This window comes from Leptonotus elevatus, chromosome 5 (genome assembly GCF_054856555.1).
Source record: "Leptonotus elevatus isolate MCC_2025b chromosome 5, RoL_Lele_1.0, whole genome shotgun sequence".
NCBI classification, from domain to species: Eukaryota; Metazoa; Chordata; class Actinopteri; order Syngnathiformes; family Syngnathidae; genus Leptonotus; species Leptonotus elevatus.
In genome coordinates, this window is record NC_141243.1 from 15,165,542 (window position 1) to 15,192,265 (window position 26,724).

The 26,724-nt window shown below is 40.0% G+C and overlaps 2 protein-coding genes across 5 annotated transcripts; both read left to right on the forward strand.

Annotated features, from left to right (window-relative positions):
- Positions 1 to 226: 226 nt before the first annotated feature.
- Positions 227 to 4,525, forward strand: c5h5orf34 (chromosome 5 C5orf34 homolog). Its single transcript, XM_086076509.1, has 11 exons — positions 227 to 494; positions 596 to 685; positions 760 to 1,122; positions 2,280 to 2,539; positions 3,002 to 3,097; positions 3,407 to 3,533; positions 3,629 to 3,720; positions 3,801 to 3,867; positions 3,938 to 4,029; positions 4,107 to 4,153; positions 4,276 to 4,525. Exons 1-11 carry the CDS (start codon positions 279 to 281, stop codon positions 4,440 to 4,442), a joined length of 1,617 nt encoding a protein of 538 aa, XP_085932635.1. The 5' UTR covers positions 227 to 278; the 3' UTR covers positions 4,443 to 4,525.
- Positions 4,526 to 4,919: 394 nt separating this feature from the next.
- LOC147173876 (rapamycin-insensitive companion of mTOR-like) lies at positions 4,920 to 26,195 on the forward strand. Of its 4 annotated transcripts, none has more exons than XM_086076322.1 (38): positions 4,920 to 4,988; positions 5,114 to 5,161; positions 7,839 to 7,936; positions 9,021 to 9,085; positions 9,314 to 9,445; positions 9,557 to 9,620; positions 10,855 to 10,981; positions 11,073 to 11,242; positions 11,673 to 11,740; positions 12,133 to 12,200; positions 12,266 to 12,348; positions 12,466 to 12,553; positions 12,702 to 12,792; positions 12,873 to 12,939; positions 13,143 to 13,223; positions 13,959 to 14,059; positions 14,152 to 14,317; positions 14,580 to 14,681; positions 14,761 to 14,807; positions 14,903 to 15,038; positions 15,141 to 15,340; positions 15,434 to 15,560; positions 16,512 to 16,676; positions 16,985 to 17,061; positions 17,154 to 17,232; positions 17,345 to 17,454; positions 17,536 to 17,623; positions 17,732 to 17,824; positions 18,126 to 18,232; positions 18,550 to 18,779; positions 18,849 to 19,938; positions 20,731 to 20,811; positions 22,263 to 22,570; positions 22,648 to 22,854; positions 22,966 to 23,118; positions 23,215 to 23,338; positions 24,417 to 24,555; positions 24,623 to 26,195. In XM_086076322.1, the coding sequence occupies exons 1-38, from the start codon at positions 4,940 to 4,942 to the stop codon at positions 24,701 to 24,703; spliced, it is 5,310 nt and encodes a 1,769-aa protein (XP_085932448.1). In that variant the 5' UTR covers positions 4,920 to 4,939; the 3' UTR covers positions 24,704 to 26,195. The 4 variants fall into 4 exon arrangements, with proteins under 4 accessions (XP_085932448.1, XP_085932445.1, XP_085932446.1 ...); XM_086076319.1 differs by having other exon boundaries at positions 22,311 to 22,570; XM_086076320.1 differs by lacking the exon at positions 20,731 to 20,811.
- The last annotated feature ends 529 nt before the right edge of the window (positions 26,196 to 26,724 follow it).

Genomic DNA, 26,724 nt, shown 5'->3' on the forward strand with positions numbered 1-26,724 from the left:
ACCAACAATCTCAAGGATTCTTGTAATACAACAAAACTAACTTGAAACGTTAACCCTCTGACAAAAACTCAGATGTCTGATCAGATTAAGTATCGATACAATTGTGATAATTAAAATACTTGTAACAGAAAATGTGACGTCTCTGTTTTTTAATCGTCAACGACACTGCTTTCAAACCACCGGACGGCCATTTCTGATGACGTCACATGTTTCTTATTTTTTTGAGTTTGTGCGCGCGCCTGCGAGCGTCCAAGTGAAGTTGACTGAGAGTGTCGCTAATGTTAACGATGGAAGCTGTCGTTTCCCATGTGAGTTCGATGATCATGTATTTGGATGAGTCAGTGGATATTCGGTATGAAAACGGGGCACAGTTACTACTTTCGCCGTGTGGCAGCGAGTTTATGCTTGCAAGAGGCTCAGTCCCCACTGAACATCCCCTTCAGACTCCCTTGAGAGTTCGGCAGAGGACGCGGTTCACCACCAGCGCCTATAAAGTAACATTTGTTTTAAAAATTACTACGGCCATTTTAAAACGTTAATTGTTGTATATTGTTTACTGTATCGATCGTTAACGATGTCATTCTTCTCATCACAGGAGTTGATAATCGCTGCTCTGGCATTCAGGAATAAGTATGCCAGTCGACCGTATCTGCCAGAGGAACTCGCCACTCCTGATAACAAACAGGTACCAGTTGCTTCTGTGTCTTCTGATACAATCTATGTTGTATGAATCCAATCCAACACATTTCCCCCTCACAGCCTTTGTTTAGCATTAACTTGAAGGTGCAGTGGCCAGGATGGTCTTCCTGTGAGGCAGAATTTTTACCTGGAGGAGAGACCATCATCAAATCAGAGGACAAACGCACCCGTCTGACGTTGTCACCCTCGGGTGAAGAGTTCTTTGTGGAATATGCATGCAGGTTTAGCCAGCCTGTCCTTCAGCATCCAGAAGATTTGAACAAAGATCCTGAATGCATCTCAGACAGTCAACAAAAGCATGCAAGCAGTTTGACCTATTTGGCTGCGGAATGCCAGCAGAGCCCCAGTGATGACATCCAAGAGGTTCATCAGGGGGGAGAGAAAAGGTCATGTTCTCCTCGAATCACTCCCGTTGAGGCTAAGGTAAGGCTTAACCTCTATCGAGGAGATTACGTTTTCACGAGTGTGGGTTTGTTTGTGTGATCAGCCTCACATCTTTGATGAACATCCAGTATTATTTTTTTTTATATATTTTTTGTGAGCGGAAGATATCCTTAATACTATTACATAAAAAAAGAAGAAAAAAAGCCCTTTGTCCACTTAATAACATAATTGTACAAGTCATTTTTGTAAAACAAGAAAAAACACAACACATTCAACAAACAATGGCATACATTTGAAATGTACAGTATGCATTACCAAAAATGTTGTTTATAATATTATTTTGTATGTGCCCCCACTAGTCTAAACACGACATTCTGTATTAAGGGGGCGGCCATCTTCCCACTTGCTGTTGACTGAAAATGACTTCATAGTTGCTCAGGTAACGACCAATCACGGCTCAGCTTCAGAAAACAGGTGAACCATGATTGGTCGTTACATTTTCAGTGACAGCAACTGGCAAAATGACGGCCCCCTGGCATGGATTAAAAACGTATGTTTTTTGCTGCTTAATTCATATTCTATAAAAACAATATTAATCAGAATACCTTGTTTTTAGACTAGTGGGACTGCATAGAACATACTGTATTATTGTGAAGATTTTTTGTGTGTGTTGACTTACCCTTGTTCCAGTGTCAAACAATATCGTAAGGATTTTTAAAATTCCAATAATACCTATAAAATGCTATAAAGTCGCTCTGCAAACATCTTCCTGATCTCTACTCCATACATCTTGGCAGGTTTCTTTAGAGAATCAGTATGAAGTTAGACTACTTCATTTTAGTTTTATTTGGTTAACTTCTCTTTAAACCTATAATATGGTCTGTAAGAGTTAATAGTTAATTCAACTTTTTGAGCCTGGAAGGGAATCATTCACATGACCATTTACAGTACTTTACTGTTATTTTTACTAAGTGAGGTTTTGTTTTGAAACTTCATTGTACACAAAAAAAATATCTCTTGGACCCAACTACTTCAATGTGGCGTATTGAAAATTCACACCATTTTACAATTTATGCCGTAATTGTTGAAGCCTGTGCAGTAAGCACTTTTATGGATTTTCTTGTTCTTAGTGAAGTGATAATGCAGTACAGTATTGACCATGTATGGAACTATTTGACTGAGCTTGTCTTTTTAAGCCAGAGAAAAAGTACCAGTCCATCACACTCGTCCAGCATCACTCCTGCCACGCAGTTGCATCACATTGGTGCTACCCTCTTTCCTTGGCTCGCCGCCATTGGAGAGGTTGTGTCTCTAAACCTGGTGATGATGGAGAAGAACAAGCTAGACATTCGGCGGCCGACCAAATTCTGAATACATCTAACTTAGGTATCGAAGAGAGACAATTTCTCCTCCCTCAAACCCTGCCTCTCATTTGCCCATCTCCTCACTTTCACAGGTTAATTACAAACATCTCTTGAATTGAACTCATTCACTGCCATTGACGGCTATAGAAGTCCAAAAATCATTTGAACTATTTCTATTAGTTTAACATTTTTTTCCCACTTTTGTTAACAAGAGTATAAAAACCTAGAATTATTTGTATTATTGTACTATTAGAACAGATATCAAATTTGTGTTTAATCGTGACTTAACTATTGAAATCATGCGATTAATTACAATAAAAAATGTAATCGCCTGACGCCCCTAATTTTTGATAATCTTTTTTTTTTAAGATTATTTTAAAAAATGTCTAGGTTTTCATACTCTTGTTAACAAAAGTGGAAACAATTTTAAACTAATAGAAACCGTTAAAATGATTTTTTGACGTTTATAGGCGTCAATGGCAGTGAATGAGTTAACATATTTAACAAAAAAATTATATCACTGTTTTAAATCTTTCTTTTTGTTTGCTTTTAAGCTGGAAGTTTCAAGACCCAGTCCCCCAAAAAGAACCAGATCAAGACTTTCCAACAGAAACGGGGAAAGTGATGTGGTACCAAGGGGTGACGTACAGGTGTGCAGAAAATAATCTTTAATGTTAATATTCCAATTCCAGTAAATCTGTTGCGATTGTGGCAAAATGTTACTGCCGTGTCATTTAAATTAGACTCATTGCTTCAAATGTAACATTCATTTATGAATGCTGTTTGGCCACAAATGGCAATGCAGAATTGTCACTAGTTTTGAGGACCTGTCATGACAGTCTTCATTGTCACATCATGTATTTTTGGTAACAACATTTGGATTGTACCTTTAATTTTATTTGTTAGGGCTTCAAAAACATTATGTCAGCTTTACAACTGCTTAAATGCCCCTTCTTTAGGATACTGGATCAAGATGTGCCAGTCATAGAAGTTTCACCAGGGGATGGGTCTGTCATCCGATCGAATGGAGTCCTCAGCATGTACTTTATTCATTATAAGCCTCAGTGCCAATCAGTGCAGGCAAAAGTCAGCCTTTCATCTTTTTATCCGTCTCAAATTTCCATTATTGACTTGAATGGGATCTTAGATACTGAAACCTGATTCAGATGTCGTCACCACAGGTTAAAGAGATAACATATCACATGAATGGCCTTCCACCTGACATATCTGGACAGTTGTACTCTGTTTGCTCTGTTGTGAGTTTTGCAAGCAGGTAAGATGCAACAGTCCAATAAACCTGTTGATTTGTGTCTACTTACATTTCACGTACTAACCCATTATTGTTTTTTAAAGACTTCTCACCAGATACAATGAAGTAAAAAAACGGAGGCTCCCTGCTACACCCAGCTGCTTGCTACAGGTGGAGATGAACTTTTACAAAGATATGTACTGGTGTATACATAGTCTGAATACATTTTATTTGTTTATAGCAAAATCTATTCTTCAAACCAACAATGGTTGATGGAAACAATCCTTCACCTTTAGGATGGCATGAGAACGATAGGGAGAAAGAAGAAAGTCGGTGAGATTTTTATTTTTTTAGTACTTCCTGAAAACACTTGATGATGTGTTGATGTTTCTTCTTTAAACAAATCTCAGGTCAGATCTGCTTGCTGCAGAACTTGCAAAGACACAGCGATTCAACTGTATCCTTTAGCATTTAACTGATAATTACATACATAAATATCACCATCAGCTATGTAATCTCAGCTACATAGGCTTCAATTTTAAATGAGGTCAAATGTGTTCTTTAACATTGTGTGCTCAGTTCCTTTGGAAAACAGTAACGTGTTAAGAAGGGAGAAAGGAAGTGAACAAAATGGTTTGGCTGGAATCGCTACTGTGAGTGAAGACAGTGTGGCAGAAGCTCTTCAGAGGACATCCAAAGCCATACAGGATATTGATGCGTTCATAGCTGCAACCAAGAAGACCTGAAGATGGACGGCAAGAGTTTGATTGCTGGAAATGCAAAGATTTTTGTGTGTGTGTATGACTCAAATAAATACAATTAATTGCAATATATGTATGATGGCATGTGTTTACTTGCCCTTCACACCAAATATGTCTTTGTGTCTGACAGCCATTTACAGAGCACCTAGTGACATGAATAAATCATAACCATCTGTTGTGGCTTCTTTGTTTTTATTAATCACTGATCCGTTCAACTCAGTTATTGAAAGTGAATAACTTACTTTAACGGCCCATTCGAGTTAGTGAACCGAATATTTATTTTCTGTTTTTGTTGCCGTTCACAACCCTTAACTGGCACTGGGTCAGATCCACGTTTGCTGTTTCGATAATATTTTAATTGGGATTAGGATAGTTCATCTGATCTCAAATCTGCGAGATGTCCTGTTATGACAGCCACCCCCGTTGTTTGTTTTCTCGCGAGAAACCACGAAGTTTCCGGTGTTGTGGATGTTCCTGGAAACATGGCGGCCAGCTTCCGCGGCCGTCCTATCCGGAGTCTTCGGATGCGAGGTAAGCATGGAAAAGCCGACTCGGTTCTGCATTTGTTGTTGGGATATTGCAAATGTAGAGTTTCCGAGGCAGCTGATGACCTGGGCGTCTTCCCCCTCAACGTTCATTGTGTGTGTTTTTGACAGGTCGGAATGACAGCGGGGAAGAGAACGTACCGCTGGATCTGACCAGGGGTAAGCAAAGGCTTGTTCACATCACACTGAAAGCGATTATTGTTCAATATGGATGCATATATTTATTTCCAAACACAACCCACGAAAAGCGCAGGCCCATCGCTGCCACTTGGCATTTGCTTGCTAATGCCACTTAGTTTGTTTCATTTCTCTTTAGAGTAATAAACATTTTCTAGCCGCATCTTAATAACAGACGTTCGCGAGCTAACTAACTAGCTGAGTTAGCTGTAGCTAGCTGCCACAGCTAACCACCCATGACGACACTCCGTTGTTTTGATTGGCGAGCGGGTAGGATAGCCTGTTATTAGGCTAAACATCCACAATTGTTGCTGCCACGCATTCGTCTTCCATGTGAAATCGGAGTTTAAGGTTGGCAATCGAGTTGCATTCAAACAGCACATGGTGTGCACTGTGCAGGGATGATCTGCTGGTGCACTGCCTCTTAAAAGTGACTCCCATCATTGCTGCATAACCTCTCTGGCTGTTCACTGTACGGTATACATATGATCTCGTTTGCGTTCTAATTTTAAATTTGCGAAGCATGCACTGGCATTGAAATACACTGAATGCGTATAGCATATAATTATTTCATACAGTGTTGATAACATGGCTGGTGTCTGTATTGATGGACATGAGTTATTTCATACTGGATAGGGAAATTAACTATTATGTACAGCATACCTAGTGTAAAACGGTTGGTTACTGCGTTTAAGTTTAAAATCCTCAATCACAAAATACAAACTAGATAGACTCAAACGCGTTTTAGGCCATATTTAACCAGATGAGTTTATGATATAAATTTTCCAGAATGTTGAAGGTTTATCGTGAATGACTAGGTTTGCATGACCGTTGAACATTTTAGTTTTCTTTGCCTTAGTCATATAAGTATGAGGTAGTTGTTTACACATGCTTTGTTTTAGTGAGTGCTTGAAATTTTACTTTGAATTGACTGTTGCAATGTTCTTGATCACTGATGGTGTTCAATTATTTATTTAAGTCACATACATCTACAAACATGAATTGTGTGTACTTGTTTGAATATATTTAGCATTTTCTTTAATGCACGGATGCAGGGTTTCCCCCATAAAACTTGCTAAGCCTGACGATTAGGGATGGACTGGGAACAAAATTCGACCTGGGAAAATATTTGTCGGGTGGGTGTGGGATAGAGGGTGACACGTGAGTGGATTTTCACTCCCGTCCCATCCCACTCCCACCGCAAAAATCCTATTCCGTCCCAGTCCTGGACAGTAGTACAAAAAAAAAAAAAAACACACAACAATCCTGTCTCACTACCTGTGAAAATGACTCCGTCCCATCCTGCTCCCGTTCAGAATGACTCCCACTCCCATACATATCCCATTATGGAGGTCAGCTACATAAAAAACACACACACAAACACACAAATGTGTATGTGCGTAATTTCTGCATATGGAAAGAGAAATACCAACATTAAACTGATTTAAACCTGGTAAGCCTGTCTCATAAAAGATGATTCAATACGTATCTCGATACATGGGGTGCGATACGATTCAAGAATAGTACATTTCGAAATGTAGCCATTTGATTCGGGTCGGTTACATCAAAACTGATTTTCAGTTTAAAATCTGTTTTCATTAAATTCTAGTTTTTTCCCTTTGTATGTTAGCAGCCAGGTAGCAGAGGCTATGTGGTGTCTTTAAATACGCATCATGTAATTCTCTGTATGTTAAGTTTGGCAGTAGCCTTCAGAGCGGCAAACAAAAGCTTGAAGTCTTCTTTTTTTTCTTCTCAAGAATATTTACTAATTATATGTCAAACTGCCCAATGTTGTGACGTGAGTCAGTCATTTGCTACCATACAGCGCTTGTATCTCAAGTTTGCACTCCCAAGTCACAACAAATAATTGGCCGATCTAAGGCTCATATCTCAAAAAACTCTTAAGTCGGGTCATTTGAATCTCAAGGCACCATTGTATTATAAAAGAGAAATATCATTTTGATTTGAATGCTGTAGTTAACATACTCTCTACACGCACAGCTGTATTTTTTTGTTACTCTAAAAAGTGTTATTTGAGTGAAACATGCCATGTTCAAGAAAAAATAATATTTTTGAACTATATTTGATTAAAAAAAAATCTCTACATTATACTCTATTTAATCACATTTGCAAGATGTTATGACATTTTCAAGTCTCTACTCTGTTTTGTTGAGCACTGACATATATATGTAAGTACTTGGAGGAGTGAATGCGAGTATGAATAGTTTTCTGACCCTATGTCAGCCTTGCCATTAACTAAAAATTAGACTGGTCTGTTGCCATGTGGCCCTGAACATGATCGCAGTATAGAAATGACCCCACATTTTGTCTCTTTTAACATGAATAATTGTTTTTTTGTTTTTTTTGAATGTTTTAATTTTAATTTTATGTTTTTTACGGAAAATAAACAACTAAATAAGCAACATTCCACTAGGCATAAAGTAGTAAACGGAATTGAAAACAAAAAGCACTTCCCCTCTCAGGCTTATGATTTACCATCTAGACTGTGTATTTACTGTACACACGATGTTAGTTTGACCAGATAAACCAACTTCCTTCCTGCATCATATCAATGACGCTTCCCTGACTTATGTGATGATTTGACCTATTACTTGTACTATACAGTAGTTCTTTGTGTTTGGTTTTCTTTGTCCTGTAGAACCACCAGAAAACTTCAGGGAAATCCTTCAAAATGTGGCCAAACCACATGGAGTCAGTAATATGCGAAAACTTGGCCACCTGAACAACTTTGTCAAGGTAATATTGTACAATTGAATTTCGGTGTCTAATCCCAAAATATTCTCAAGCATTTCTGTTGCTGTCTTTCTCTTAAGATAAACACATTAACACTCATAAAAGTGTTAAGTTTAAGGTGATGATGTGGAATGTCTTGTTGAATTAAAAGAACAGACCAATACATCAACCCATGCAAATATTTGCTTTAAAACGTTTTTCTGATGTGTTCTATTACTTTTGGTTGTCAGTCCAGGACATATTGTGACTGATTGTTGAGCCGGTGGCAACATCATGGGTTGAAGGCCAAGGCAGAGTCGGACTTGTGTGATTGAAATTCATAGACCTTATTAATTCTCCTGTTTACAACAAGACAGGGACATCCTCTATCTAGCATGTGTTGCTGTTGCTTCTGATACCTTAAAAGGGTTCTTGGATGATGAGGTTGACCTATCCCCCCACCCCCCACGAGAATGTCACATATCCCTTGTGGAGTCTCTTCTCCCCTCCTCCTGCTTGCTTGGGTTCTGACATCCGAGTTAGTCAAGAACACCCTCTCGATGCCTCATCCAATCCCGCTACAGCTTTCTTTCCGTTTTTCTTGTAGACTCTGGTGCTGCTTCTGCTTTAGAAGATTCATGTTGAGATCCAAAGATACATTTCACTACCCGTCTTACTCTTGTACAGCTTCCCTCTTAGTTAGTGCTGCTCCATGATGGAGACTGTTGATAACATGCCCGGTTGGTTGCCTTCTTTGTCTCATGCAATCTACATGATCAATTTTGATCTGCATTGTTGACTCTTTTTTTTTCTTTCTTTTTTTTTTTGAAAATGGGCTATTTTAGATTATTATAGAAATTACATTTTTGAAAGTACATTTGAAACACCAGATGATAAATGCTACTAGTGAGATATGTTGCCACTGCGTTTTGGAATTAGAACTTTCCATCAGCAGTGAAAGGGAATTGATCCAAAGAAATGCTATTCCCTCCTAAAAGGGTTTTGTTTGGTCAGTTTAGTGTTCATTACTTTTGTGTGGAATACAATAAAGAAGTGAACTTTTCAAGTGACTTTATAATTGTTGTAATAAAATATTTCTATGTTGCAGCTGCTATGCAGTGTTAGACATCATGAGGAAATCTTTGGGTTTACATACGAAGAAATCATTGTATGGTAAGTGCTCTTCCTGTAATTTATTCATCCAGAATTACTGCAGCCAAAAGACATCAGTCAGGCATTCTATCTTTGGCTGGATTCATTATTTCGTTTAGAAATGTGATGGAATTTTAAATGTTTTCCTGTAGATAGGCTACATTGTAGATATGCAAAACGTATCAATTTGTTTTTCTACTGTTTTCTTTCCCCGTTTTGGACTCATCTGAATGCATTGTCTCCCCCTAGTCTGCGACTAGCTTTACTGAATGAGGCTAAGGAAGTGCGTGCTGCTGGGTTGCGGGCACTCCGCTACCTCATTCGTGACACCATTGTGCTGCAAAAAGTCCTCAAACTACAAGTGGATTATTTGATAGCTAGGTAACTGCTGATTTTGATGTCGATACCTTGATTCATTCGAATGGTGCTATACCACCGTGAATGTTTTCTCCTACTGCTTGTTTGTCCTAAAGATATCATGTATTCATTTAGGTGCATTGACATCCAGCAGAGCAACGAAGGGGAAAGGACTCAGGCTCTGAGACTAGTCCGAAAGGTAGACACATTTCTTCCAGTCTTCTAGAACCTTTCTGTGTCTACTTAATTTGTAAGCTTGCTGTGATATTGCTGGAGGAATGTGTCTCTTGCAATCACTATAAATTCCTCTGTCATATTACCATCACAAAGATCATTGGGTTTGCAGCGATGCCAGTGTGTGGATGGTCTGCGCAACTCTGCAGTCAAGGCTATTTATAGCTTTCTCAGTCCTTTACTGTAAACCTTCTTCACACATATGCACTTGCTCACAAACACACAGAGGGGAGGCTCTGTACTTAGGAAAGCGCTATCGACCTAAGGCGACTACTTGGGTTCATGATGTGCACTCGCCTCCAAATGTATTAGAACAGTGAGGTCAATTGTTTGATTTTTGCTGTAGACTGAAAACATTTGGGTTACATCAAAAGTTGCACATGAGACGACTGAAAGAGACTGCGGTGTAAGCCATGAAAAACATCACAAGAGAATACAAAAGTGTGGTGAAGTCATTGGGTCACAAGTTTAATGCTGTTATTGCAAGCAAAGGATTTGCAACAACAAAAAAATATTTTGTCAGCAAAAATGGGTCTGGATTGTAAAAAATAAATAAATGTTTATATGTTTTTAGAATCACTGGTGGGCCGAACAGCCGTGGGCATCAGGCAGCCGCAAAGGACCTTGAGTAGCCTGTTCTAATAATAGTTCACCAGTGATGTGACATTATGATTTCTTTAGAATGTTCATATTTTTTCATTTGTACTCAATATGGTATTGGTACATGTTTATCAAAAGTTGTTTTCATTTATCAAAATATTTCCAAATAATACATTTTAGGGCCGTAACTGCAATACAGTACCGTGATACCACAATAGTTTTGCTCAAGGTAATCGTACTGTCAGAATCTGATTCCAGCTCATGCCTGCTTCTAAATTATGTATCAATTGCAGATTCTGATTTGTCTCATATTCATAAACCCAAATGTTTTCGGTATACAGCACAAATGACATAATTATTGTACCGTTCTAATACTTTTAGAGTGTATACCTTGGCTTGTCACACAAACACAATTTTGGTATTACTGTATTGAAGTCCTAGACAGCATGGCAAACCACCTTTTGGCTTGTATATTATGACTCTCTACTGTATTACTATTTCTTAATAATAAAAAAAAAAAACGACATTAAAAGCTATCGTGAACATTTATTTTGGTCCAACATTTGGATTTAACACCCTTCCTTTCTTGCCCTCTGTAGATCATCACTGTCAATGCAATGCTTTTCCCCACCTCTGTTGCAAACTCTCTTATCGCTGTGGGTACCGACGGATTACAAGAGAGGGACCGAATGGTCCGTGCAGCCATCGCCATTGTCTGTGAACTAGGTGAGAAGATGTTCTTGTACTGTATCTTGGTCTCACCCAATCAGTAATATGTTAAAGTAGTGTTTTTTGTTGTTGTTGTTGTTCCCTGTAGCCTTGAAAAACCCAGAGGTGGTCGCTAAACGGGGTGGCCTAAGCACTATATTGAAGAGCGTGATAGACTGTCAGTTGAGCCGCATTAATGAAGCTCTGATCACAACCATCCTCCATCTTCTCAACCACCCACGTACTCGTCAGTACGTGCGCGTCGATGTAGAGTTAGAGGTACACACACACACACACACACACACACACACACACACACACACACACACACACACACACACACACACACACACACACACACACACACACACCATGTAGAGTAATGAATGAGCCAGTGTAGAGGATGTCAGTATTAGCAACCATAGCTTGGCCCTCTCCTTCCCATGTTGCTTTCATTAGTTACTCACAGTGTTTCCCTCATAGCCTCATTGTTTAAACAGCAACTTGGACCAAAGCATCCATCAATAGTCACACGAGCCACATGGATGTCATATGACATTAGTCAAACGGCCAGAGGATTTGTATGAACTTTTGAGTGGAATTCCACATAATGTCTGAGAACAAGTAAACAATTATTAAGTTTGTCAAGTCTAAACAAGTGTGCTTGATCTTTTGTGGTTGTACTGTGTCTGTTTTTGTTGCCCTCCAGCAAATCCTCGCGCCTTTCACAGATTTTCACTATCGTCACAATGCAGACATGGCTGAAGGCCAACTCAAGTGAGTGTGTGCGTGTGCGTGTGGTATGAAAAAGAAACAAACTGTGAAAGTCTGTTCACTTCTTGTATTCTGATCTTGGTGACCACTGTGAACATTGAAGGGTTTCTATGATGTATTTTGAGACAGCCTTTATTATCTGGGCTGTTGACTCCTTAATCACTCACCTGAGGATGTCAATCGCACTTATTGGTGTAACCCCTGAACGTTACTCTGAGCGAGTATCTTTATTTATTTATTTTATTTCTCTCAGTTTTGTATTTGTGCAAGTTTGTCCGTGCTTGAAAAGTTTTCTTTACAGTCTTTGGAAAGACTCTACGGTCCATTTATAATGATGTATTGCGTGAGGAACACAGCGTTCTGTTTTTAATGGATGTGTGTTTTCTTTTTCACAGAGAGGACAAAGAGGCACGTTTCTTATCAAGTAGAATGGCCATAGTGGCAGCTTTCCGCTCTTGGTCTGGTAAGGCCTCAACTGTGATTAAAACTCAGCCTGCCTGTTTAAAATTGCTGTTTTTTTTTTAATAGGGATTATAAACCTATGCAAGCCTGGTAATTCTGGAATCCAGTCTTTAATTGGTTTACTTTGCATACCAAATGTGGAAGTTAGGGTGAGTGTGAACTGTACTGTCTGCCTCTAGTCTTTCAAACAATTTAACAGTAAACATTACTGTATATATTTTAAGCATTTTAAATTGTATTGATCTATCTAAACATTTACTTTGCAGAAAGGCTTGTTGGAGGTGTTATATGAGATATTCAGACTCCCTGTGCCCATCGTGACCCAAGATTTCACAGAGGCTCTATTAAGTGTTGGTGCGTAATATCGGTTGTCTTCCTTATAGCTTTTACACCTCCCATTGGTAGAAGTTGAGTAGGGGTGTGGAGAGACAAGGTTTTGCCCGCTAATGATCAAATATAAATCCATATTCTACACATGGTACAATTTGTTCTTCCCTATTAGATCCAACTAGGTTTCAGGACACGTGGAGACTCTCTGATGGGTTTGTTGCCGCTGAGGCCAAAGTTGTTCTTCCCCATAGGGCTCGCTCACGGTAAGACAGAAAGATTTAAAAAGCTGACATTTGACCCTTTACATTGCTCATGAAGTGGTTTTTTATCTTTTCAATTGCAGACCTGATTTGATGGATAACTATTTAGCGTTTGTGCTGTCTGCCTTCATCACCAGTGGGCTGCTAGAGGTGAGCGCCTTGGAAGTAATATGTGCGGGCCAGACAAAGTGACCCAGCATGTGTAATCCCATTCCTCCTTTTAATTTAATTCTATACCAGGCAGATTTGGTTTGCTTCAAATGTCGCATATGTTGTCGTTTTAGATACATTTTCATAGTATTTGTGGAAAATATTTTGCTTACTTTCATTCACAGTGCTTTATCTGTTTTCAGGGTCTTGTCGAAGTGGTGACAAGCAACGATGATCCTCTTGCTGTCAGGGCCACCATCATTTTAGGCGAACTTTTACATATGGTAAGGCGGAGTCTGTGACTAATTCTGAAGCTGGTAAAAGCTGTTTCTCTGTACAGTGAGAAAATCCTATATATAAAATAAACTAGGAGTGTCAGGTGATTGTTTTTTAATCGTAATTAATCGAATTACTTAACTCACGATTAATCGCAAATGTTATATCTGTTCTAAATGTACAACAAAATGTTTTTTTCCTAATTCTTAATACTCAACTTAAAAGTGGAAAAAAATGTAAACTAATAGTAATATGGCTGCATCTTTTAGTCATTGATACAGTAATTTTATAATAATTCAAAAAATTGAGTTAAAATTAAAAAGATGTGCTGTAAAAAAACGAGTGATATTGATTTGTGTTGGTCATTTTTCTGCCACTAGATGGCATAATTGCATTTGTCAAACGGTGTCAGCTCAGTGCATTTTTCTTTTAACATGAAGTAACTTGTGAAATACTGCACATTTTTTTAAATCGTAAAATACAACTTGACCCCAGTCTCCACAGATATATGCATTATTATTACATTTATTACTGCTAAATTTTGACGTAGACTTGTCTGCTGCGTTGCGGCTAGAATTCCCCAGTACATCCTTTCCAAGTAAGGGGCGGTCATTAATTGCGCGTTGAAAAAATGTGTGCCGTTACTTTAATTTAACACACTAATTTTGGCACCCCTATAATAAACAAACATGAATAGCATACGTAATCAAGGCTTTTCCCGCTACCCGTGTCCCCATGTTTAGGCAAACACCATCCTTCCGCACGCCCACAGTCACCACCTGCACTGCCTTCCCACCCTTATCAACATGGCAGCTTCCTTTGACATCCCACAGGAAAAACGACTGTGAGTACATTCATGCTTGAATTCTCTCTCGTTACGATGAGCTGAACTCAAACCCTGACCCCATCATGGATTACTTTTCAATTTTGATTCAGTCGGGCAAGTGCAGCTGTCAACAATCTGAAGCGTTTCCATGAGAGAAAGAAGAAAGGTTTTAAACCACACAGTCTCTATCTTGACCACATCATCCGCAAGTCTGTGTCCTCGCATAGCCGCAGAGAGTCGCACTCACGGGTCCAAAGGGACATCTACGTTATTAAGGTAACCTGTTCACTGATGAGCTCAATCAGCACATCTTCCTTTTTAGGACTGTTGTCTTAAGGTAGGCAATACTAACAAGCAGAAGTACAGTACTAGTTTATTGAGGATTATTCAAATCTACTGTTTGGCACAATGCATGATCTCACTGATGATTTCGCACGAAAGCTCTTGTCAATTAATTTTTTACTTTTGATGGTTAGTTGACCCTGAAAAGCTTCTGCCAGTTTCACTCAAATTGTTACTTTTGTATTTCTCTGTTCAGGACACAGAGGAAGCGTTGATGATGAACTTGAGAGAGAGTCACATTCTCAACCATAAGCAAAACCTAGAGTGGAACTGGTTGCTCATTGGCACTATCCTTAAGGTCAGGCAACAATACACACATGCACCCTCTTGTTGTTTTGGGTCAATAATAGTATTTAAATACCTTTTTTTCATCCTAGTGGCCAAATGTAAATCTCAGGAACAACAAAGATGAACAGATGCACAAGTGAGAGCCATTGACAAACTCTACACCGTCATACCCTCGACATATAAATCTATATGTTTCTGATTATTGCACTTTTGTTATTGCATGTGATGCAGGTTTGTGCGGAGGCTGCTGTACTTCTATAAGCCCAGCAGTAAATTGTACGCAGGGCTGGCATTGGATCACGTTAAGGCGAGACAACTCACTGTGGTTGGCTGTCAATTTGTCGAGTTCCTCATGGACTCTGATGAGGTGAGAACAATCTAGAAACAAATTTCCTATTTCATGTCCTTGCGTACTTTTTTTTAACTTGCTTGTCCTGTTGGGTCTTTCGCGGCTTCCTTTATTTACTAGGATGGACATGGCTACCTGGAGGACCTCGTGAGGGATATGGTATCATGGCTGTCTTCGTCTGCAGGCCTGAAGCCTGAGCGCTGCTTGCAAAGTAACGGCCTGCTCACCACACTTAGCCAACACTACTTTCTCTTCTTGGGGACACTCTCTGCGCATTCTCAGGGAGTCAAACTGCTGGAGAAATGTGGCCTGTTTCAGTGGTGAGTGTACAGGAACAACCTAACACATTTTTGCTGCATTCTCGTCCATGTGCATTTACACAGCTTAATTCTATCTGCTTTCTGTTTTGGCAGCCTGCTGAATCTGTGCTCTGTAAAGAACCAGGATGCTGTGCTGAAGCTTGCTGTAGCCACACTGGACTATAGCAGAGATGGTCTGGCAAGAGTGATCCTCTCCAAGATCCTTACCGCTGCTACTGATGTAGGACAACAGCATAAACACACAAATGTATTTGTATTTGTGATAAGGAGGGAGAGTTGGACATATTCTCTGGTGTTAATTATTTTTTTAAATTAGGGATGTCAAAATTAGTGTGTTAATTTTGAGTTAATTTAAAGTTCCTTTAACAACACAATTTTTTTTGAATGAAAATGAAAATGAAAATGAACAGCCCCTTACTGGGAAAGCCTGTACTGGGGGAATTCCAGTCGCAACATAAACATTTAGCAGTAATAAATTTAATAATAATGAATATATTTGTGGAGACTGGTGCCAAGTTGTATTTTAGTGGCAGAAGAATGACCTCAACACAAATCAATATCACACTCCTTTTTTTTATAGTACAGTCCATCTTTTTAATTTTAACTCACTTTTATGGATTATTTTTGAAATTACTGTATCAATGACTAAAAGATACAACCACATTTTGTTAACAAGAGTAGGAAAACTTATTTTAATGTACATTGTATTGTACATTTAGAACAAATATAACATTTGCGATTAATCGTGAGTTAACTATTGAAGTCATGTGATTAATTGCGATTAAATAATTTAATTGCCTGACACCCCTATTTAAAATATGAAATTTCAAACTGTGAAGGGAGAGGGACAGTAACTTTAAGACCTAGGAAATATATAAAATAATGAAATGGTAACTTGACATGCAGGTTTTCAACTTTCGAAACATTTTAATTGAGCGTTTTAGCATTTATCTTTATTGGACTTAATTGATAATACCGGTACTGTATTATTCTTTAATAATAATAATGATAATAATTCATTTAGTCGCTTTTCAAGACACTCAAGGTCACCCTACAACATAATAAAATTAAGAAAAAAGAACTACAATAAAATAACAGAATATAAGACATAATTAAAAAATTTAAATTAAATGGTGTTCCTCTTCTCTCAAACAACGCATCTTGTGAGCAGACCTGCAGACTGTATGCAACCAAGCACCTCCGTGTGTTGCTGCGAGCAGCCGTGGAGTTCTTTAGCAGCTGGGGCATGGAGCTGCTGGTCACACAGCTTCACGACCATAGTAAGGCTGTGTCCATGGAGGCCCTCGATATTCTGGACGAAGCCTGTGAGGACAAGGTGATCATGGAGAGACACACACACGTCATACTCACAATCACATATTCTCCTTTATACACATGCCTGCATGTTTCAGCCATGATATGTTATCCCTTTAAAGCCTCCAGTGGCTTTTTTGACATTGTACTGCCTTCTGTTGTCAAAAACTCATAAGTTGGGGCATTCGTACGTCTGTACTGTAATATCTAGTTAAACAAACAGAAAATCATGGTGGGTAAATCCAGTGACACATATTTTCGCGATCAAAGACTGAAATGTCGAAAAGGCAACTTTTGTTGTCTGACTAAATATGTTTGTTCATTTGACAGGCCAATCTTCATGCGCTCATCCAGCTGAAACCAGCTTTGTCTCACCTAGGAGACAAAGGCCTTCTTCTGCTCCTCAGGTATGAATTGCCTAATGTCTGCTAGATCTTTCATTGCATAGTCACATCATTGTGTTTTCTTACAATCATACTATATTTTGTCTCTACTGCAGGTTCCTGTCCATACCTAAAGGTTTTTCTTACCTCAATGAGAGGGGTTATGTCAGCAAACAACTCGATAAATGGCAGAAGGTACACACAGGAGCTTCTTGTATTGATTTATTTTGCAAATTAATTTTTTTTAACCTGTTGTTTAAAAAGTATGCAGTTTATTTGCAAGATGTGATTTCCTTTTGAATTGCAGGAATACAACCTAAAATACGTAGACCTGATAGAGGAGCAACTCAACGAAGCACTAACAACCTATCGCAAACCTGTTGATGGCGATAACTATGTGAGACGCAGCAACCAAAGGTTAAGAAGCTGATTTTTCTATTTTGCACATTTAAATACCAGTCAAAACGACTTTTGTCTAATGTCATTGATCATCTCCAGGTTACAAAGACCAAATGTCTATCTCCCTGTGCACTTGTATGGTCAGCTAGTCCATGATAAAACAGGCTGCCATCTATTGGAGACTCAGGTAATTACAGGATGTTGCACTGGAATTTTGCTAATCTGCCACATTTTCTTTCTATGTAAAATCATGCAGATTTATTTGGAACTCTTTGCTCTGTTTGTATATCTCCAGAGTATAGTTCCTGACCTCAGCTACACGGTTCGCTCCCCGATGCTGGACACCTGGGAGGGCATCAAACAGCTGAAGGCTGCTCTCTGGGCTCTAGTCAGTAACATTTAATATAAGTTAATATTCGAATAAATGATTTACACACTTTAATTTTTACAAGTTTATTGATCCTTCTGTAGTATTGAAAGTTTGGGATTCAAAATGTAGGTGGTTTCTGGTGAGTACACTTATAAAAAGCACAAGGGCAACTTTTGTTTTTTAATCTATTATCTCTGACAAAAAAAAAAAAACTTATCAAGACACTATCCATTTTGGTTGATACCTCTATTCTAATTTACTTTATCAATGATGTCTGAAGGTAATAATATCTCTGCATTTTTGTTTCATTTCTATCCAGGGCAACATCGGCTCTTCGAATTGGGGCCTGAATCTCCTCCATGAGGAGAATGTCATCCCTGACATGATTGCTTTAGCGCAGCACTGCGAGGTGTTGTCAGTACGAGGGTAAGGCCCTTTTTATTATATTACACCACACACTAAAAACACACACTTTAAATACATCTTATTCAAATCCCCATGTTTGTAAGCATTAAAAGAAAAAAAGAGTTGCTGTTATTGGTTATTTTATTAGGCTGCCTATCACTTAGTATTCCAAAATAAAGTTCATTATTGGAAGTTGAACATAATTCTTATATATTACATTTATTCAACAGTAACACTGAATTGAATAAATATTACCAAAGTTGCATGGTGTAATAACTAATGCTTTGAGAGTCCTCTGTGTTTTCACAATTTTTTTTTAAATCTGTTTATATTGACAGTACGTGTGTTTATGTGCTGGGAGTGATCTCCAAGACGAGGCAAGGGTGTGAGATGTTGAAGCAGTATGGTTGGGATGCAGTCAGACACAGTCGCAGGACGCTGTGGCCAGTCACTCCAGATGAGGTTGAAACCCAGTTGACCTCTGAACTATCGTCCGTACCAAGCACGCTTAGTCTCAACTCCGAATCCACCAGCTCCCGTCACAACAGTGAAAGCGAGTCTCAACCAAGTATGCAAGGCTGATGTATTACTATTTGTTGCAGAACATGATAACTAATATTTTACTTTGTGCTTGCAGACATGTACATCCTGGACGATGACAAATGTGATGCTCTGGACCAGTCAGATGAGGCTCCTTTCTATATACACTCCAAACCCGTCAAAGACCGCAGCCCCTTCACTATCCTGGCCTCCACACGCTTTGTCCGTGCACGCTTCCTCAACTCCCTATCTCTCCCCAGCAAGAAACTGCGCTCCACAAGTGACCCCAAGACCTCGACGGGCTCCCGCACGCCGACTGAGCTTAAGATGAGGCGAAACCGGACAGTGACGGAGCCCTCTGTCTACAGCCCAAACCAGGGTGATGTCTTCACCACTGTGTTAAATGGCAGAGGAATGCCAAAGAGTCCCACTGTCAGCCTGGAGACCTCATTTGTCGGGACCAGAGGGGGATCTGAGGAGCATCTTGTAGATGGAAAGCTAGCCAGGGGAGGAGGCTCAGGCCTGACACTCAGTGGTCTGGGAGGGCACGCCGAGCATCCGTGTCGAGAACGGGAGCAGAGCAGCCGAGAGCGTCTGGCAGGAGGAGATGGAGGTTCCTCATCGGGTGGGGGTACGGTGGGAGGAGGAGGAAGCGCGGGAGGTACTCAGTTTAAAAGCCGCAGTCAGAGTTTTAACACGGACACCACAACCAGCGGCATCAGCTCCATGAGCTCCAGTCCATCAAGGGAAACCGTTGGAAACCCCGAGCATTCCGAACCCGAACCGGACTCTTCTGACTGCGTTAGCCTCAACACGGTTGTCTCAGCCAAGACTGTCAAAACGCTCTCCCCTCTCGCCCCCCAGGCACAGACAAACCACATGTCTGCATCCAAGTCCTCCACTGTCTCTTTGGTACCACCCGGCTCCTCGCACACGCTGCCCCGTCGAGCGCAATCTCTTAAGTCCCCCTCAGTGACCACCATCAAGAGCCTCGCTGACTGCAGCTTCATGTACACCAGCCCAAGAGACGCTCTGGGCTATGCCACACTGAAGCGGCTGCAGCAACAAAGGATACACCCGTCTTTGTCCCACAGTGAAGCACTGGCGTCACCTGCAAAAGATGTGCTCTTCACAGACACCATCACTATGAAGACTGGCAGCTTGGACTCTCGACTCACACCTCGCAGGTAAAGCTTGGCTATGAAAACTATGTAGCAAAAGCACTCTCAGTTATTCTTTCTTTGTCCTTCTTAATGGTTCACGAGTGTCATCATTTTCAACAGTTTACTATTAAAGGGTTTCCGCAGGTCAGTAGCAAAGCATTAAAGTCATTAAATTCATTTAGCTGAATTTAAGGCATTAAATATGATATCCAGAGGCATTGTTGTTAATATTTTATTTTACATACAACATTGTGCGAAGGAGTCACTGTAACACAATTTAGCAATAATTAATGTGATTTATTTTTATATATATATATATATATATATATATATATATATATATATATATATATAACTTTGAAAATGTATTTTTAATGATTGAACCAAACCATTATGGCATCGTGCCAAAGCCATTTTTGGGGTCTCATGAAAAGTTTTTGGCTCGACGCCAGCGATTTGCCGATACCTGCAAAAACCCTGTATTAAAGCATACAATGCCATGGACCAAATCATTGAGTGAGTTGCACCTCGTACTCAATTAGTTGGGATCTATTAGAACAGATATTGTGGTAACATCAGTGACCTCTGACCAGAAATGGTCTTTTAATTGTGTGTAAGCTGAATTGGAGATAAAAACAGGGACAAGCAGCTCTAGATTTTCTTCCATTTTTCACATTTTTTTTTTTAAAGCAATATATTGATATGCGGGTGTCCTAATACTGTTAGAATCAATCTTAAGGCAGGGTCAGTGTTTCTGTCTGCATAGGCAGTCACAGGTTTGTTTGTGCTTCGTGGACATTCTGTTGTGTTTGTCAGGATATCAGATAGGAGAAGTACCTGCCCAGACTCCAGCGTCTTAAGTCCATACCGCAGACTGTCCAGAACGCTGGTGCCGCGGTGGGTGGACCTTGCCAGTGTTGTCGTTAGTTAGATTCTAGTGCGAGTCTGCTTTTACTCTCCTGTATTGCCACTTTGCCCACAGGGGTCGTCACCAGCGCTTTGACCCCTGTAGAAGTTGTCAGAAAGTTCCTTGTAGCTTGGTTGTTAGTATTAGTAACACATAGCAATCCCACAAATCTGACTGCTGATCATATTTACACAAGCATGTTTACATCCAATGAAGCAACTCAAGGCTCCAATGACAGGTGATGGTGGCAAAGTTGGTAGGTAGGTAGGAAGGTGAACCCCCGCTCTTATTTCACACTTTGTGGTTTCTTCATCTGTGGCAATGATCCACATCCTTTTTAAATTTCCTGGATGGAAGCAAAATATGCACAATCAGCTCCGTGAGGCTGACAGACCTCCAAGATGAGTTGATGAGTGTGACACGGTGCATCCCATACTGGAATTGTACTTTCTCAATTGTCTCTGCCACAAATTGAACACGCTCTCACAAAACAAGCTTGTCTCAGCCGCATATAATAATATTATATATGAATTAAATATTCATGAATAAAATGGGGGGAAAATAAAATACAAGGCCACCTTTGGCCACTTTATGAATAAATACGACTATCACAATGTTGTCATAAACTAGACAAAGTGCAATTTCTGCAGAAATTGCGTGGTAATACTGAAAAGCTGAATGCTATTAGCCGAATGCTAAAATTTGAATGCATGTGCTTTTGAAGTAAATTGAACGATAAATTATGTGAAAATTACACATTTTTACTTGTAGTTAGATGACAAATGAATAAAAAGAAAACTTGAACTGCTATCTGTCTAAAGTGGGATTTAATTTCAGAGGAATTATAATCCATTTCCTGATATGATAGTCAGTTGGTATCGAACCATCGGGTGTCCTAAAATGTGGTTCAAGCGGGGTTTGAAACCAGGTTCTCTGTGGTGGAGGCAATTGCTCTAAGCACTGACCTAACTTGTTCAAAATCCTGGCTTATGGCATATTCATTTTGAAAAGTGTCAAAAAAGTGTCCTATTGAAAATGAATGAGGAAAAGTTTATATTTAACATTAAATTGTGCGAATAGTGTAAGTGCTGTAATGTGGAATTAGACGGTTTATACTCCGGTAGGTGTGAATTTTTGAAGCAAGTTGAAATTTGAGTATAAGTATTATCTGGGAGTTGTTACATGGAAAAAAGTGTGGAGAATAAAAATGCTTCAACAGTCCCACAATTAAAAATGTTATGAAAAATGTGTCCCTCTCCATTTGAAAGGAACCTCAGTCAGTTCTCTGCTTTTATCATTTGAAGCTTGTGTTTCAACACTCGTACGTCGCTTCTGATGTGTTGTCATCCTGTTGTCCGCCAACCTTCTCACTCTTCTCACCAAATCTCTCTCTGCTTTTATCCACCATTTTTTGCTGCTACTCCCCATCTTTCCTTCCCAGTCTCTCCCCCCGGATCCTCTCACGTGCCTCTCCTCTTGGCCTCCCTAGGTTTTTGAAAGCTCTAAGCTTCGCCTCCCTGGACAAAGAGGAGCTCCTCAGCCCAATCAACCAGAGCACTTTGCAACGTTGCTCCTCTGTGCGCTCCATGGTCTCCAGCGCCACCTATGGATGCAGCGATGACTACATCGGTCTTGCGCTGCCTGTGGATATCAATGATATGTTCCACATCCGAGACACGGCGTACTTTCAGCAGAGGATAAGCCCGCCTTCAGAGGAGAGGAAACGCTTTATGTTTGATGACGATAATGGTAATCGTCAGTGTGTGTCTGTAAAAGGAACAAGGTAGTTAAAGATCATGCTCATTTGTGAATTATTTACCCTGCAGTTGATCGTCCTGCCCTCCCAATACTGAAGCAGCAGTTCAGTATCTCGGAGCTGATCGCCAATAGAGGCGACTGCCCCAACCACATTGTAGACTCGGATGAGACGGGCCTGCAGGATCACACTGACGAGAACTGCCTCTACTGTGTAGGCGCCATTGTCCTCGGGTACCCCGCACAGCCACCAAGCAACAGTACGCGGCCTCGGACAGGTGATTGCACGCCCACGCCTCACAGATTTTTCAATCGGACTTCGAGCTGGTGCATTACAAAACCGACACTTTCCTTCATGTCTATTTATTGAGTGCAACTTTGTCTTCCAGACTATGTCGACTTCCCATCCTGGGGGGGCCAAAGTGGCCATCGTCTTGAGGTGATGCCTCAGTCCAAGTTCTCCGGCGTGTCAGGCTGCAGTGACGCCGCCGTGTCACAAGGCTCCATCTGTGGCACGCCCACACCTAGCGATATTGTCATTGGTAAAAAAAAAAACTGCCTTCATCTGGTTTGCAAGCACATAAGCAGTGCTTGGCATCAGAGCCCTATTCTCAAATCCGTTATGTCATCCTCTATAGGTTGCAAGGCCATATTAGAGGACGGCCCTGCCCCCCGAGTGCTGCTAAGAAAAGAGGTGCTTCGCCTCATCATCAACCTCAGCTCGTCAGTTGGGACCAAAGGCCACGAAACAGGACTTCTCACGTAAGTGACGTTTTTTTCTTTTTATTGTGAATATTAAAATTAGAGCTCGGACTGGCACCCAAAATCCCCATTCCCTAGCGTGTGTTTGAAAATTCACTCTGATGCCCTAACACCACTCTGAGTGTGTGTATTCGAAGAGGCAGAGCGCGCTTCCCTCCCATGCTTGAACTCTGTAGTGGCTGATGCACTGGGCGCACCGTCTCCCCAGTTAGTGAGAGTGCCTAGAACGCGCTCCAGTATTCATTTTTTGGGGGCACTTTGAAGTAGTGATGGCAAATGAAGCGTCATGAAAAGCTTTATGAAGCACTTGTGATTTTTTTGACTCCTCTAGATGGCACTCTTGGTTTAAAGATGCAGTGGAAATTTCCATTGCGTTAGCCTTCATATTTAAACCAAGAGCACTATCTTGGGGAGTACAAAAAAAAATATCACACGTGCTTCATGAAGCTTCATTTTCCCATCACTAGCTTCCCGTATCCGAACGGTCAGTGTGAAGCAGTGCACGCTCAAAGCATATCTATAAACATACCCTTAATTGTTTTGACGGCAGCAAATGAGTCCCAGTTGAATTTGAAACTTTCGCTTCTTTTTGTTTTTTGGTTTAAAATGTCTTCCCCTAACTCAGGGGTCTGCAACCTGCGGCTCCCCACATGTGGCTCTTAAATCCTCACCCGTGGCTCCCTGTGGATCTCTAAAAAAAATTGTAGAGATTAATATGATTTAGATAATTATTTTTTTTATGAACAATTAAATATTCAAAAAAATGTCAGTCCAAATGTTTAAGTTGTCAGAAAAAGAGACAAAAGGTGTAGATTAAGGTTTTTAAAACTACCTAAAAATTTTCAAAAAGTGACTATAAAATGTCCATGAAATTACAAAAAATGTCAGAGAATTGAATAAAAAAGGCAGAAAAGAAAACATTCAAAAAGAGAAATTCAGAAAATTACCATTAAATTAAAAAAAAAGCGACTATGTGGGGTTGTTGTTTTTTTTAAAACTTTGTCATGATGTTTTTTTGATTGCTGCAACTTGTAGTCCAAACATTACGTTGCGTTTTAAATTTTTAATTTTCCTTCAGGATAAAAGAGAAGTTTCCGTATGCATTTGATGACATCTGCCTGTACTCAGAGGTGTCTCACCTCTTAGCCCACTGTATGTTTCGCCTGACCTCCAGACGTTTCATACAGGAACTCTTCCAGGATGTGCAGTTCATGCCAGTAAGTCTACCCCCCCCCCACCCCATTCAAGTCAGCATAGATGTAATGTTGATCTTGCTTATTTTAGATGTACGAGGAGGCAGAGTTAATCCTGACAAAGCTGCCAAAACCTGTTGAAAAGGAAGAGGACTCTCCTGCGGAATCCTGATCATCCTCCTCCCTCACCTGGGTCTTGCCTACCAGCCCTCGAACACCACCCAACATTGAACCATGAAAGCCTGATCATCAGATACGCTTTTGAAGGGTGGGAGCAGATTTGGCGCGTGTCTCTGTTGCTCAAAACGGAAGACAAGTAGCCAAGGAAGAAGTGAAGGAGTGGAGCGTCTCGTCACTCGCTGTTCTTCAAGCAAATGAGCAGTAACAAACAAACCGCCTAATGCTGTTTCAGATTTCTTGGAAGGGGCGAAAAAGAGGAGCAGCTTAACCAAATACGGTCTGCTGAGGGTTGGCAAAATTGCAACACTCAATAATACATTTAAAAAAAATGGATCAAAAGGACAAAGGACTCGCGCTGTTTCAAAAGAAAAAAAAAATATTTGTCTCCTTCCAGAGGTTGTGTTTTCATTGCCCACCCAGTGAGTCCACAGATCCTGTGCGCTTTTTCTCCCTATGAAACAAAACACTAAAAAAAAAAAGAGTCCTGCTGTTTTTTTTAAGGATCTGGAGCATTTGTGCTTCACATTCACCCGCCTGTGATCTGTACAAGCCACGCGTGTTTTTGCTTCTCTTTTCCTCACTTCCCCGCAACGTGTAGCCTCCAGTCAACACAGACGACGGTTTCCTTTCCTATTTCCTGTATCTCAGACAATCAAACATTTGTAGTATTGTCATCTTAAGCGCTATGCGGTATATGCCACCACCCTTATGAAGTCCATGAGGAGAATAGCATGTAGTCTTATGCTTGTTATCATCCTTTTTGCTTAAGTCCTTCAGCCATTGCATTTTTGGTACGCTAGTGTTTTTTTAGTCAAGAAGTGCGCTGTATCTGCTATTCATTGCGTAGAATGACTTAATACAGATTTAGCACCAAAACCTGCATAAACCCAGCAGCTCTCCAACACTATGCCTTCTTACCTCCGTGCTTCACTTCCTCTGCATGTGTAACACGCATGGGCCAAGTTGTCACCTTGTTTCTCGCTTGTAACACTTTTCTTTTCAAGAAGGTTGCCATTACATTGTAAGAGTAGGAATACCCTAGATTATCCCCCCCCACACACACCACCACAATGCAATATCACTGTGGCTGAGACGGAAGACGGTGACTAAATAATCTGTACAAGGTTGCCGGGGAGATGGGATGCGACTGATCTCTGTCTCCATTGGCTTGTTTTTTGCTCTAATGCTGCTACACAAATGGACTCATAGAGAGATGATTCATAGATCAGCTGAGTGATGTCAGATTTGATCTATTTATTATATGTCTGTACCATAGTGAGCTCAACCAGAGAAGAAAAAAAGTTATTTATATTTTCCTCAAGACTGTATTATAATTTAATAAGTTCTTTTTTGTTTTTTTGCCTGAATCGTGGTTTCCCCTGTATATTGTGTACAGTATGTTTTGGGGTCATTGATGACCTAAAGAAACATACAATCCTATCAAAGGGATGCATTGTTAATTAAAAAGATGGAAATACCCTTTTTATTTGTTTCTGTTTTGTGTGACTTGTCTCGAGTTAAAGGCAACCTAAATTACACTTTTGGATCGGTCTTGTTTAAGAAAATAGAAGAGACATTTAACCAGTATCAACCAGGCAAGAAGTCACTTTTTCCACTCTTACCTTGCAACATTATTAACGGGTCATTAATTAGCAACAAAAGTCATTAAATGGATTGTGCTGAAATTAAGTCCTTAAATGGCATTAAAAAAGCATTATTGATGATGTTCAGAGGTATCAAAAATGTAATGATTGATGTTTAAAAAAAATAATCAATGCTTTATTTTACATACTTTCTGCAAAAGAGTCACAATAATAAATGTGATCTAAAAATATATGTATTAGTGTGGACTAGATACTGTAATTGTAATTTACAATGAACAAAATGGCCTGAAGTCCACAAGTTGCTTCATGTTCCAAATACCAATTCCTATACCAATACTATTTCTGTCACCAATGTCCAACATGAAACACTACTGCCATCTAGTGGAAGAAAATTACCTTAACACAAATC